The following is a 13975-nucleotide window of genomic DNA, read 5'->3' as shown; positions in this document are numbered from 1 at the left end:
GGAAGGTTGAGCAACACTAATCCAGTAGACAGCATTTCATTTCACTTCTCTCTCCCCAACCAGTCGCGGCAGATGACCCCGCCCCTCCCTGAGCCTGGTTCTGCCGGAGGTTTCTTCCTGTTAAAAGGGAGTTTTTCCTTCCCACTGTCGCCAAAGTGCTTGCTCATAGGGGTTTTTTCTCTGTATGTATTATTGTAGTGTCTACCTTACAATATAAAGCACCTTGATGTTGTCATTTAGCGCTGTATAAATAAAATTGAATTGAACTGACTTTACTTTGGGCCGTATCGCTGTAGATAGGTAAAATCTCATAGTCATGTTGGGTGTAAAAAAGTGTAAAAAGTAACATGTTAAATGTAACAATGTAACAATTTGATTTATTTAACACATTACTGTACTAAATTCAGAAATTGCATTCCAGTTACAATTACGTCATTAGCTGCATTCTACAGGATTTTCAGTTATCGGCATGCCAGGCATACAGAAAGAAAAAAATACAATTTAAACAAACATTGGGATACAGTCAGCTGATTTCACTTTATAAGAAAATGATGGATAGGTCTACAGAGGAGATATGGACATTACATTTAATAAGAAATAATGAATGTAACAATAAAAGAAAATTATTTACGATTATTTTATGGAGTAACAAGACGGACTGTAACAAATTACTTGTTCTGGGAGTAAATGAGTAACGTACAGCATTACTTTTAAGAAAAGTAACATGTGTAATACATTACTTTTACTAGGTAATGACCCCAGCGCTGTCTAGAAGGTATGTTTGTATTAACAAAACCAAGATGTGAAATTGTTATGGGTTCTAGCTGTTATGTGTAGGGCAGCACGGTGGCGTAGTGGCCTCACTGCAAGAAGTGCCTGAGTTTGACTCCACCATCTGGTCAGAGTCTTTCCGGATACTCTGGCGTCCTCCCGCAGCACAAAGACATGCAGTTAGTGTGGTTCTGTTAATTGGTGATTCCAAATTGCTCATAGATGTGAATGTGAGTGTGAATAGTTCTCTGTCTTTATGTGTTAGACTAGTGACCATCCAGGGTGTACCACGCCTATCGCCCTGTCGTAGCTAAAACAGGCCCCACACACCCTGATGATGATAAGTGGAAGAAAACCGATGGTGTAACTGACAAACATTCGTTTTGGGGCAACTCACATTTTCCCATTAAAGCTATGGTCAAATTATACTTAAATCACACATTTACTTCATGATTTATTAATGAAATATCATTATTCTCACTATGTAGAATAATTTTTCACAAAACTTTACTGTTTTAATCTTTTTTTTTTTTTTTAAAAAGCCTTTTGTGATGATTGCTGTTGTTTCTCTTGCTTTCACATAAAACTACATGCTGCCAGATTTTTCTTAATAAGTTTGTTTGTTAATCCTCTTCAGTCCTTTAAGATAGTCAGTCAGCATTCCAGGCTTCAATCAGCGATCATATAAGGATAAAGGTGAAGAAACAGGACTCAGCAGCACTGAAACCAGACAACTGATGACTGCTTTTCAGCAGTGGAGGTGAAAGCAGCTCAATCTATACCTACTCAACCATATGGCCAACTCTATTAGCACTGGCAATAGTGGAGGCGAGGCCAACCCATTATCACAGCTCAGAGCCTAGCTTTAACTCCCTCACCTCCACACACACACACACACACACACACACACACACACAGACTGTCTCCCTGTGAATCTTCAGAGTGGGTTTAACAATCCAAAACCTGAAGAAAAAAAATAGGTCAAACTTCTCACAGTCTGTTTTTCTGCATGACTCTCTTGGAAAGTACCCCATGAAGCTGCAAAGTACTTCAGCAGGACTTCCACTGATATCATAAAAAAAACAAGGCTACATAGAGGGATGTTTTCTACATATTCTGAAACATAAACCCAGTGTGGCTGTTTTATTAATGCTGTTTAAGCATAAATATTTTGGAGGTAGAGAGTTTGTCTTTTGACAAGGTTTGGCTTGACTGTGTTACCCAGCTGAGCAATGACAAAGTCACATACTGCTGATAAGAAGTTCATTACTCCCAGTAGAGAAGGGAGGGGAGAGGAGGTCAATGTCTTTGTTAATGTTTTGGAGGAACAAATTATGTAGAACTACTGTGTCTGTTTTAATTACAAACTGCTGTGTAATAGAACCAGTGTTGAGAAAGAGAGAGGAAGAAATATACGAGACACATGGGACGAGTTGTTAGAGAGCACTGATAAAAGCTACAGCATAGGCTCTGACTAGCATGAAGAATAAACAGCATCTTTCTTGATTCCATATAAAATCAAAATAATCCAGCTGGAACACGATAGGTTAGGGACTAAACAGCCAAAAAATATAAGTTACAGTTTTTCTCATGAAATCTTTGCAAATGATTTCTTTTTAAGAAATTCTCAAAATGTGGTAAGGATAATATTAATCACATAAAATATTTTTTTACTGATTTATGTTTGTTAGTTTGTTTATTTGTGAATGTTACTGAATATCATAATGATGCAGTATTGGTCATGATGTATCATTGCTCATAACCTTAACCCTATCCTTACTCTATCAGAATATATGTGTACACTACCAGTGTATTTGTATATGATTTATAGTAAAGTGCAAAGTTTGGACACACCTTCTAGTTTAATGATTTGTCTTTATTTTTACTACTTCCTAGCAATATATAAACATAATTAAGTAACTCTAAATATGTCTTATATTTTAGATTCCTCAAAGTAGCCACCCTTTGTTTTGTTGACAGCGCTGCAAACCCATGACCTTCTCTCAATGAGCTTCATGATGCAGTCACCTGAAACGGTTTTCACCTCACAGGTGTGGCTTGTAAGGGTTCGTTTGTGGGATTTCTTGCCTTCTTAATGGGGCTGGGACCATCAGTTGTGTTGTGTCAGGTTGGTACACAGCTGACAGCCCTATTTGACAACTGTTAAAATCCATATTATGTCAAGAACCAATCAGCTAAGTAAAGAGAAACGACAGTCCATCATTAATTCAAGCACTGAAGGTCAGTCTGTCTGGAAAATTGATAAAACGCTGAATGTGTCCCCAAGTGCAGTCGCAAAAACCATGGAGCGCTATGATGAAACTGGCTCACATGAGGACTGATCCAGGAGAGGAAGCCCAAGAGTCACCTCTGCTGTTTGGGATAAATTCATCTGAGTCACCAGCCTCAGAATTAGGCTCAGATTAGATTCGAGCCCAGATAAATGCCACACAAAGGTCCAGTAGCAGTCACATCTCTACATCAACTGTACAGAGGAGACTGTGTGAATCAGGCCTTTATGCTCAAATAGCTGCTAAGAAACCATTAATTAAAAGCAACAAGCAGAAGAGATTTGTTTGCATCAATGGAAATCTGCGCTTTGGTGTGATGAGTCCCAGTTTGAGATCTCTGGTTCCACCCGTCGTGTCTTTGTGTGAAGCAGATAAGGTGAACGGATGGTCTCTACATGCATGGTTCCCACCGTGAAGCATGGAGGAGGAGGTGTGATGGTGTGGGGATGCTTTGCTGGTGACATTGTTGGGATTTATACAAAATTGAAGGCACACTGACCCAGCATGGCTACCACAGCATGCTGCAGCGACATGCATCCCATCCAGTTTGCGTTTAATCGGACCATTATTTATTTTTCAACAGGACAATGACGCCATATACACACTTGAGGCTGTGTAAGGGCTATTTGGAGCAAGGAGGGGAGTGCTGGAGTGCTGTGCCAGATGGCCTGGCCTCTACAGTCACCTGACCTAAACCCAGTCAAGATGGTTTGGGATGAAATGGAGGCAGAATGAAGGCAAAAGGGCCAACAAGTGCTCAACATCTCTGAGAACTCCTTCAAGACTGTTGGAAAACCATTTGAGGTGATGACCTCATGAAGCTCATCGAGAGAATGCCAAGAGTGTGCAAAGCAGTAATCAAAGAAAAGGGAGGCTATTCTGCTCAGTACGTTTTGCAAAAAATTCGTTTTTTGGTTTTCTCCAAAATATCCGGCTGGGGTTTGAGTTTAAAGCTAGGATTGGGATCGTGACTGATGATGACTTAGACCTCTGAAAGCATTTAGTCAGATGACCTTGAATCCTCCCTTAGTTATGCTGCAACAGGTGTAGTCTGCTGGGGGATTCCCATTGAGTGTTTTTTCTTCAGTCGCCTTTCTCACTCACTATGTGTTAATAGACCTCTCTGCATTGAATCATATGTTATTAATCTCTGTCTCTATTCCACAGCATGTCTTTATCCTGTCTTCCTTCTCTCACCCCAACTGGTTGCGGCAGATGGCCCCGCCCCTCCCTGAGCCTGGTTCTGCCGGAGGTTTCTTCCTGAATTAGCTAGATCCAAACCCAAACCCTAGATAGATTGCCTGTGTCCTGAAGGTGTTAATCCTCTGAGGCCTCATCATTGCCCCCCTTTTGTCGTTGTCTCCCCTCCCACACGCCCAACCTGTTGCAGCAGATTCAGTTTAATTCAATTTTATTTATTTTGCACCAAATCATAACAGACACCTGAAGGCACGGTGAAGACCCTACAACTACACAGAGCAACAATCAGATGCCCCCCCTGAGCAATGCATCACGACTTGTTGTGATTTTGAGCTACATAAAAAATTTGATTTGAACTGAAATGAATTGAACTGAATGTCATTTTCAAGCTGAAACACTTCCTGTGAGTTTAAAGTACGTGTATTCACTCAGTTGCTAAAACTGTCAATGCCATATTCAAAAGTAAGGTGAAAAAACAAAATGTGTCCGAGTTCCACTGTAATTTAGTTTAAAATTGCTGAGTTACATAAAACCAAAAATACAATTTGGCAATGTAATAAGAACAAAGAAACACGCTGCTCCTCACATGACATCTAACCATGGGGCACAGCTCTATCTGTGTCCTGTGGTTAGAGCTGGAAACAGAAAGTCAGATGATGCAAAGATAAAACAATCATCAGGTGAACTGATCCTCCCCCGGTACAGTAAGGTGATATTCTGACACCCTCCCAACAAAATGAGATTCTTACCCTCTGGCCAAATTCTCCAGGGTTACCGGGTAAACCTTGTTCACCAGGAGGACCCTGAGGAATAAATCACCAAAAATTAAAACCGCAAAACTGGCATGTTAATAAATTGTTGAGCATTGCATCTGATTGTGGGTTTTCAAACAACAGCAACTATCAAAAGTTAAACAGGAGGAAAGTGGACGGAAGGAAATAATAAATCAGGATCCTTACAGGAGGCCCTGGATGTCCTTCAGCACCTGGAGGCCCTTGTGGTCCAGGCTCACCCTGAAACAGGTCAAACAAACATGTTTTATTACAGTAATAGTGAAACATTAGTGAAATGAATCATCAAACTTTTCAATACAAGCTTAAACTTTAAAACTTATAAAGGCACGAGTCCGACATGAGATCCTTTCTATACATTTAGTTGGGTAGTTTATCATGCATTTGATTAAGCAAATTAATATATTCTCTTCAATCCATTATTTCCATTTACTGATATCAATATTGGTTAGTTTTATAATTCCAATTTTCATAAAATGCCATATTTCACTTACTTTTCATGCACAAAGCTACATTTTCCAGAGACCAAATACACCAAATTATTCATAAACAGCATATTTTGTGAGGGATATTTTTATATTGGTGCCTGGATCTTCATGCTGCAGTAACAATCTACTTTCAGTGAAACTGTTAAACAACTGCTCACCTTCTCACCCCGTAAACCTTCTGTTTGTACCTGAAATTAAAGCACTGAATAAATAATGACATCCTCACTTGGATTTGTGAAATTCATTGATAGTTACTGTGATGAAAAAGTGTTTGCACAGTGTATGTAATTTCTTTTCTCAAAGAAAACAATATATCCATCATTAGTCATTATTAAGCTCATTTTCTTCATCCCATTAAGAGATGTTAAAACTGTTTTTAACCCATCAACTGAAATAATCTATATTTTTAGATATAATAACAAGTGTTGTCAAGTTTCAGCTAAAGTCCTGCACTTCACTAACAGACACAGTGATCTCGCTTCCTGTCTTTTTATACACTTCAGTTAAAAACACGACGATCACTCTTTGATGATCTGCTCTGTCTATAGCAATAATCATTAAAAAATAGTTAAAATGCAACATGTGAGGTTTAAACGCATGCTGCTGTAACCCTGCTATCTTCATCATGACACAAACCTATAATCCTTAAGAGTATAATTCTTATGTACCTTTGGTGTATTTTTGGCACTTACCGCATCCCCAGGTAATCCGGGAAGACCTCTCTCCCCCTGTGACATAGGTCACACAACAAGGACAAACCCATCATTAGAATCAAGAGGCTCTCAGGGCAAAGTCCCTTAAGGGATATGATGACGGCACAGCGACAACCATAATTTATGAGATGAGCTGTGCGGATGCTTACTGCAGGCTAAAAGAAAGTGAAACTTGTGGGTAAAGAACCACGGCAGCTCTTTGTGCTTGTGTGTGCATTAGTGTGTGTGCAGCTGGGTGTGGTAGAAGCATGTGCGTTCCACTGGAGGAATCATCAAAGTTGGTAATTACAGACAGACAAATGAACTGCGTTTTAGTTTCTCAGACAAATGAGGGGGCAGACTTTGATGGTGCACAGAGGAGACTGAGGAATGTCTGGAGAGAGCAGACGGTAGCTTGGGAAGCTTTTGATAAGTCTTTGAAAGAACTCATATCAGCAGCACTTAAGAACATTACACAACAGTATCATCAACTTGTAATCAGGTGAACAGTGTTCCAAATACAATAAAGGTAAGTGGGTGGGCGTACCTTGTCACCTTTAACCCCGTTGGGCCCAGGTACTCCAGTCAGACCTCTCAAACCCTAATCAATAAAAGAAAAAAAAACATAAGCAACAAAAACGGTGACGGACCAAATGTGTCACCGACTGATGTCGCCATCAAAAATCAACACTTACATCCTTCCCAGGAAAGCCAGGCTTTCCAGTTAATCCATCAAGACCTGGCTCACCCTGAAATGGGAAAATTACATTTTCTCTTTTAAAATGTAGGCAAACTTCAAAACCCAAGATAAAAGAACCTTCGAGTAATGAATAAAGAAGGAAATAAGAAACAAAAAACATAATAGCATAAAATCATAATAGGACAAAAGAACAATAGCTCTTGTAGCTAAATGCCACAATACTGGGGACAGTTTCACACAAGTTAATGCTGACTTACACATGAAAATGTGTTTTGCTTAATAATATCAAATTTACTTGCATAATAAATTACATCCAGTACTTCCTATACAAAAAGTTCTTCACTTGCAATATACAATATCAAGAAAGACCTTCAATAAAAGGTCTACACTACCATCAGGTTCCTCCACCATCACCAAGTATAAGACTTGTTATTAACATGTCCTCCGGGCCTCCTAGATATCTCGACATAGTGGCTTTGGTTTGAATCTGACCAACCACAGTCGTGGTTAGTACGGACGTGCTTAATAAAGAACAGCTTTTTCAGTCAGCAAGCACAACTTTAAATCAGTCCTGTGTGTCTCCTCCAAACCACCTATTCCCTTTATCGCTTCACTGAGGTAAGGACTTTGCCAGCACTTTTCAGCAACAGGGAATTGCTTACTGTCTGACTGAACAGCTGATGGACAGCTCTAAAAGGGGCATCAGTTTGTCTGAATGGGCCTATATGTGCTTAGAACCTGCTACTCATCCCCATGACATACGGCAGAGTGATCAGTGGACTGATTTGATGCACAGTTCTTTATTCGAACCACGTTAAAGACGTTTAGCTTGAAGTTGAAGCTGACCTCTGAACAAGAAACACTGAGTACAAAAACAACTCAACACGAAGCAGAATTAAATAGTTGAAAACAACTGTTGATTCAGGGAAATAACCTTTCACTGAATTATTAAAAGCCTAAATGACATTCAGTGTGATGGCAAACAGCTCCTAGAAAACTTAAGACATCAACAAAGCTTCAGCGAGCCTGAATGAAGTGCATTATATCCTGTAACGCCCCCACAGAATTCCAGACAGGAAGTGTGGAGAGTAAATCAAGGAAACCACATCTGTTTGCACAATTACGCCTCTCAGTTCTCAGTTCCTCTGAGAAGAAAAGTCTCTTTCTGAAAAGTTAAGCCCGTTATCAGGATTTGCAGTATGAGCTGGTGTTCTGCGCAGGTTCAACCTAGAAACGTGGCCCAAATCCCAGGACATGCTGGGAAAGCAAATGAGCTAACTCTCTTGTGACCTTCAGCAACAACTGTTTTAAAGATGTAGTTCGTATCTGCTGCAGCGGAACTGTGTGGCCAAGCGATTAGTGGCTGCAGCAGGAGGCCCCCAAGCAGGAATATGTGAAGAGTGAAGCAACTGTTTAAACTCTATCAGGTTGCCGGTAACCTGGTCAGGTTCACGTCTACCTCTTTATATGGAATTTTCACAAATTTAGTTTACCCAAATGGAAAACTTTAATTGTCATTAAAGTGCATTTAATACACTTTGAAAGATGTGAAAGGTAAAATCTTTTCGTTTCTGAAACTGTGTTTGTTGTAGCATGTGGCTACAATGCAACCTCTCCATAAGCCTAAGCCGAAGTGGTTTTAATACGTGACTTACCCTGGTTCCCGGTGTTCCCGTTTCACCTTTTGTACCCGAGTCACCCTATAACAAACCAAAGCAACATAATTATTTTTATAGAAATAAATTTCTATAAAGTGCCATCAAATCAGACCATCATTTGGTGGAAGTTAATTCGGATTATACTTACAGTGACACCTTTTGGCCCTGGTGCACCAGGAATTCCAGCATCCCCTTGAAGACCCTGTGAAATAAACAAAACAAATACTTGTATTAATAAAAGTTACTGACTTCCACCAAAGCATCGCTATTTCTGACTCGAGCATACTGAGGCTCGCTGGGGTCGGCTGAAACTCCAAAAGATAAAAAAATAGCTTCTGTCAGTGATAAAAATTATCCCAAGAAACCCTTAAATGTTGACTTATGACCTTCTGTCCACAAGCTACCAATCTACAATGAGCAACTTTGTTGATGTTGTGACATGATCAAACATTAAAAGACCTTCGCAAAATTAGAGAGAGAACCTCAATGATCAGATGATCTCCTATGAGGAAGCAATTAGTGACAGTGGGAAGGAAGAAGTGCATTTAAATGGAAGCAACCTCAGGCACAAGTTTCTTGTTGAGAAACAACAAACAATAAAAAATAATAAAGTGCTCAGCACACTGGAGTCCCCAGGCAAACTGAGCCTATATTACCATAACGAACAGATGGTTCAGGGTCAAACCTTCTTCCTTCATTTTTGATAAAGCTCTAATGATAAGCTTTATCAGAAAGGAAGGTTTGAAGCCAAATCTTAATAGAAGACAGAGCGTCTGTCACCTGAACTGAAAGCTGGTTCCACAGAGGAGCCTGATAGCTCTGCTTACTTTTGAGATCTCTGGAAACTGCACGTAATCCCACAGACAAAGTGCTCTGCTGGGATAATATGATACTATGAGGTCCTTGAGCTATTATGGGACCCTCATTCAGAACTTTGTATGTAAGTAAAGACCTTTAAATCTAATACTGGACTCAATGAACAGAAACTAGTATGATTTCTCTCACTGTGACATCTTGGATAAACTGGACGTTGTGCACTGAACTTTTAGAGCAGCAGTGTTGGGGAGTAACAGAATACATGTACTGTAAAATACAAAATATGAGTAACTGTATTCTGTTACAATTACTGTTTAAAAAGGTGGTATTCAGAATACAGCTTCTTTCTTGAAATAAATGGATTACGCGCTCTATTTTTGGTAATTCGACAGCGGTGGAAACCCAAACAAAACACACATTAAGAGGCTCTAATGCCCGTGTCTCAATTTCACAGCCCATGTCACCTCTACTTGCAGCCCGCATAATGATGTGAAGAAATATTTTTAAAAATTATTATTCAAAAAATAATTTAATATGAAGGCAATAGGCAGAGTGTTACAGGCATAGCCCTAAAGAATGTAGCCTCATGGACGCAGCTGTTGTAAGTTATTAAGACTCGACTGTACACCGTGTTCGTGTTTTCCTCCGACACAATAAGTTCTGTTGGAGCAGTCTTTCAAAGCCTCTCTCTGTCTCTTGCTAGCAAAGTTGACCCAGACAACAAAGTAAAGCTAGTTTTCAGCTACGAGCCCGACATGGAACCGACGTATTAGCCAGAGGTCCCTTTACTACGGTTCAGAGTAAAGGGACCTGTTTTATATACGCGCTGAATAGTTTTCTATACGAGATCGCTGCAAAAAGTGCAGCCTTACCTAATGCCCACCCTACTGTTACTCATTTTATATTAAGATTTAAAAATCTAGTTGCTATTGGCATGGTGAGTAACCTTCAGTAATAGTAATAAATCACACAGCAACAGTACATTCATGTAGTTGTAAAAAAGCATGATAATATATTAAGTAATCCAAAGTATTCACAATACGTTGCTCTCATTGAGTAACGTATTCCCAACACTGTAGAGCAGCCTGATAATAACAAAATATATAGTCCAGCCTCAAAGTTCGTAAAGCTATGAAGCAGCAGTAAAAATGTTTATTTATGAACTGAGCCAGTCCTAGGAGGTGTTCACTGTTTTTTTAATAATCTCGTATATCCTGTGCAGTGATGCTCGTTCGCTTCAGTCTTGGGCAGTCTGTCACAGGCCAGTGGCCCAGCTTGAGCCCGCACCCATACTCCCATCTGCCTGACTCCCTCACCAGATGCTGCAGCTTCATCCAAGAGAAAGTCACCCAAACTGGCAAAAAATCAATACCAGCTTGAGAGGAAATTGTTCAAAAAAACTTATGTACACTCACTTAACAGAACAAGTGCCTCTCTGAGATTGATGCCAAAACCAGATTAGCTTAAGTTTTTTTTTCCTTTTTTATATGGCCTGAAATTTATTTAAAACCTTTTCAAAACTGCATGTGCATGTGCAGTCACTCGTGAATGGATTAAAAGCTGGAAAACCACATTCACCCACCCTCGGTCCAGCTGGACCTGGTAGCCCTGGATCACCAGCCAGTCCTGCTTCACCCTGATTATGAAAAAAACAACAACATTTGCACAGTCACAACATCTGCGTTTTGAAAAGGAATAGAAAACAAAGGTCAGAAAGTTAGACGATTTCTTTGAAAAATTTATAATTGTTACAGTTTTACCAAATAGTGTTATAAATACATGCCAATAAGACGTTATTTCAAAATAAAACAGAAAACTGTCACATAGAATCCTCATCTACTTTTGAGGATTCTATGTGAACTCATCTAGTGTCCAAACAAAAACTGTTTTGTTTGGACACTTGGAAATGATGAATAAAATATAAATACACCATTAAGAACACCTGTTATTTCATGAAAGAAAATCAGTAAATGCCTTTTTCTAAACATCTTTTTATTTTTTTAAATATGCATATATATTTAATACTGTAAATTTTGATATACGGTATAAAAATAAAGGTAACACCATAGCTGTATAAGTTTGCTTCTTACTGTGTCGCCTTTGTCTCCAGTTAAACCATCAATGCCTGGGATTCCACCAACTCCCTGTGAGATGGTTGAAAACACACAATCAGTACCAGTTTGGCGCCGTTTAAAACTCTAAATAAAAGTCAAAAGATTTCCAGGTCTCCAGGTTCACACCTTCTCTCCTTTTTGTCCAGGAGGACCTGTCAACCCTATGCTGCCTCTATCACCCTGTGAATACAAAACAAGCGTTAACGTCTATAGTTCAGTCACAGTAAGGCATGCAGGGGGGCCGGGACAGGCGGCGGTGACGTGCTGTCAAAAAAAATCAACCCAGCAGTATCACAGAACATGGTTTAGTACCCGATGGATGGACAGTCAATTAAACACAAAGAACAGGAGATGTATTATCACTGCACACACAGTAACACACAAAGTTAAAAGTTATACACAGAACACAAAGACTCACATAAACCGAGACAAACAAAACACTTTTGAGTAAAGGTTCGGGAGCCAGAATATCCTTACAGCTTCACCAAGACCTGCTATGGTTTGGTCGCACATTCGACCAAAGACTCAAGGAACAATGGCTTCCCATTGTCCTCAGAGCATCACACTTTTGGTTTGTACACTGATGTCATCTTCTGTGCCAAGGAATCCCGCGTCTGAGCAAAAAGTAATGGCTGTTAAATTACACGGTACCATGAGGTCTCACCCACCGCAAGACTTCCCTCTGCTTCATAAACCACTTTACAAGTCACAGGAGGTTGCCCTTTAATTATTTCAGGCTTATATCATATTAGCACACGTCCTTTAGATCAGCAAAAGGGACTCCTGTTCTGCTGCACCCCATGGCAAAAAGACATGATCCATAAGAAGAGTGCTGCACAGGGAGCAATTAAACCAGTTTTGATTTCGCTCCCCCGCCACGTGCTCAGGGAGACTCGATGACCAGCTCAGCCACTTTGAACCGCAGCTTAAAGTCAGTTTACGTCACGTGTTTGCATCAGGTTTCGAAAAGCAGCAAATTGCAGCCTTCCCATGGAGAAAGTGAAGACAGATGCTTGCGCAGTAAGAAACAGAAAAAGCAGCAAGGCGCATTAAAGTTCGATTTAATGCGCGTTTTATCAAACCTGCAAGTTTTTCTTTTTTCAGCTATAACAAGTAGAAAAGTCAAATAAATGTATCATGAAATGACTTTTGCTGTCGCTCTGACTGCACTGCCCCCCTGTAGTGCACCTGTATTATCCAGAAGAATTTACAGGTGTGTTCTCAAAACTACCAGGATAACACTTCTCGTCTTTTAGATCTCTAGGGCATTTTTAAGTGTCCCTTTCAGTGCAGTGTGAGAGGTGAATACCGAGAAGTTTGTTTCAGGGAATAAATTACATCGTGGGACTCCCGGCTGGCACTGGAAGGCAGCACAGAGGCTGTGATTTGTGCAGACTGGGTGGGCGTCTGCACTGGCTCCCTGCTACATATCCTCTGTGGTAACCTGTCCTATAATTCATACATCTGTTACTCTGACAATAAGAGATGTATGAGCAGGTTCCTAGACACTCCCAGGAAAAAACATATAGAAAAAAAGGCAAAGCCAAAAAGCGAGATAGCAAGAAAGACTTGAATAAAAAAGATCTGAAGGAGCAGATTAGAACATTTTGTCTACATGCATATAAAATATGCACAATACACAGACAAACATGTATCTGGGTTAAGATGATGCTCATGCAGAGTTGTGAAGGACAGGTTTACTTACCTTCTCACCTCTGCCACCTTTGACAGAGTTTATACTGCCCTGCAAATAATTAACCAATAAGGATTAATTATTATCGAGGCTGAAAGAAAAGCAAGAAAGCTTGAAAGCATAGCATGTGACGTGACCAAGACTAGTTTATTTACAGTGGGGGAAATAATTATTGGATTTGTAAATTTGCTCCGATCATAGAAATGAAGGATTTTTGTGCTGAAATAAGTATTTGATCCTCTAAAGTTTGTCTGTGTGCCCATGTGGCAATCAGTTTTTTCCAATCCAACCTCTTCACCAACACAGGCAAGACCACAGAGCTGTCCGTCACGCTCTATGTAAGATCTTACCTGATGGGGTGAGGATGATCATGAGAAAGGTGGTGGATCAGCCTAAAACTACACATGAGGAGCTTGTTATTGATCAGACGGTGGCTGGGACAACAGTCACTGGTAACATTTAAATGATTCAAAAGGAGGTTCTGGAGAAAATGCTGTGGTCAGACGAAACTAAACTCAAACTCTTTGGCAACAACTCGATCCAACTGAAGGAAGAGAAATGCTGAGTATGTCAAACACTCAAGTGGCAACATAATGCTTTTGCACTGCACTGTACAGGAAGACTTGAATCTTGAATGAGAACCTCCTTCCATCAGCCAGAATACAGAAGATGGGTCATGAAAGAAGCACATTAAGGTCACGGAGTGGCTTAGACCTTCTCCGGACCTCAATTTTATAAATTTGTGGAGGGACATTTGAGTT

General features: G+C 40.0%; 1 protein-coding gene across 3 annotated transcripts in view; it reads right to left on the bottom strand.

Moving 5' to 3' along the window:
• The window catches only part of col22a1 (collagen, type XXII, alpha 1), a 71880-nt gene that overhangs the window by 36779 nt on the left and 21126 nt on the right, over window positions 1-13975 (bottom strand). For all 3 annotated transcript variants that reach the window (XM_085395552.1, XM_085395554.1, XM_085395553.1), the window contains 12 exons: window positions 13227-13265; window positions 11648-11701; window positions 11498-11551; window positions 10990-11043; window positions 8740-8793; window positions 8589-8633; window positions 6929-6982; window positions 6781-6834; window positions 6234-6269; window positions 5700-5729; window positions 5222-5275; window positions 5012-5065 (listed from right to left, as the gene is read on the bottom strand). In XM_085395552.1, coding sequence (XP_085251678.1) covers window positions 5012-5065; window positions 5222-5275; window positions 5700-5729; window positions 6234-6269; window positions 6781-6834; window positions 6929-6982; window positions 8589-8633; window positions 8740-8793; window positions 10990-11043; window positions 11498-11551; window positions 11648-11701; window positions 13227-13265 — 582 coding nt within the window. The remainder of the gene's footprint in view (window positions 1-5011; window positions 5066-5221; window positions 5276-5699; window positions 5730-6233; window positions 6270-6780; window positions 6835-6928; window positions 6983-8588; window positions 8634-8739; window positions 8794-10989; window positions 11044-11497; window positions 11552-11647; window positions 11702-13226; window positions 13266-13975) is intronic.

The sequence above is a fragment of the Rhamphochromis longiceps genome, linkage group LG22 (assembly GCF_057381845.1).
Source record: "Rhamphochromis longiceps isolate RC_006_pf linkage group LG22, R_longiceps_female_GT1.1, whole genome shotgun sequence".
NCBI classification, from domain to species: Eukaryota; Metazoa; Chordata; class Actinopteri; order Cichliformes; family Cichlidae; genus Rhamphochromis; species Rhamphochromis longiceps.
Note: the sequence above shows the minus strand (reverse complement) of the source record. Positions and strands in the feature narration are given on the sequence as shown.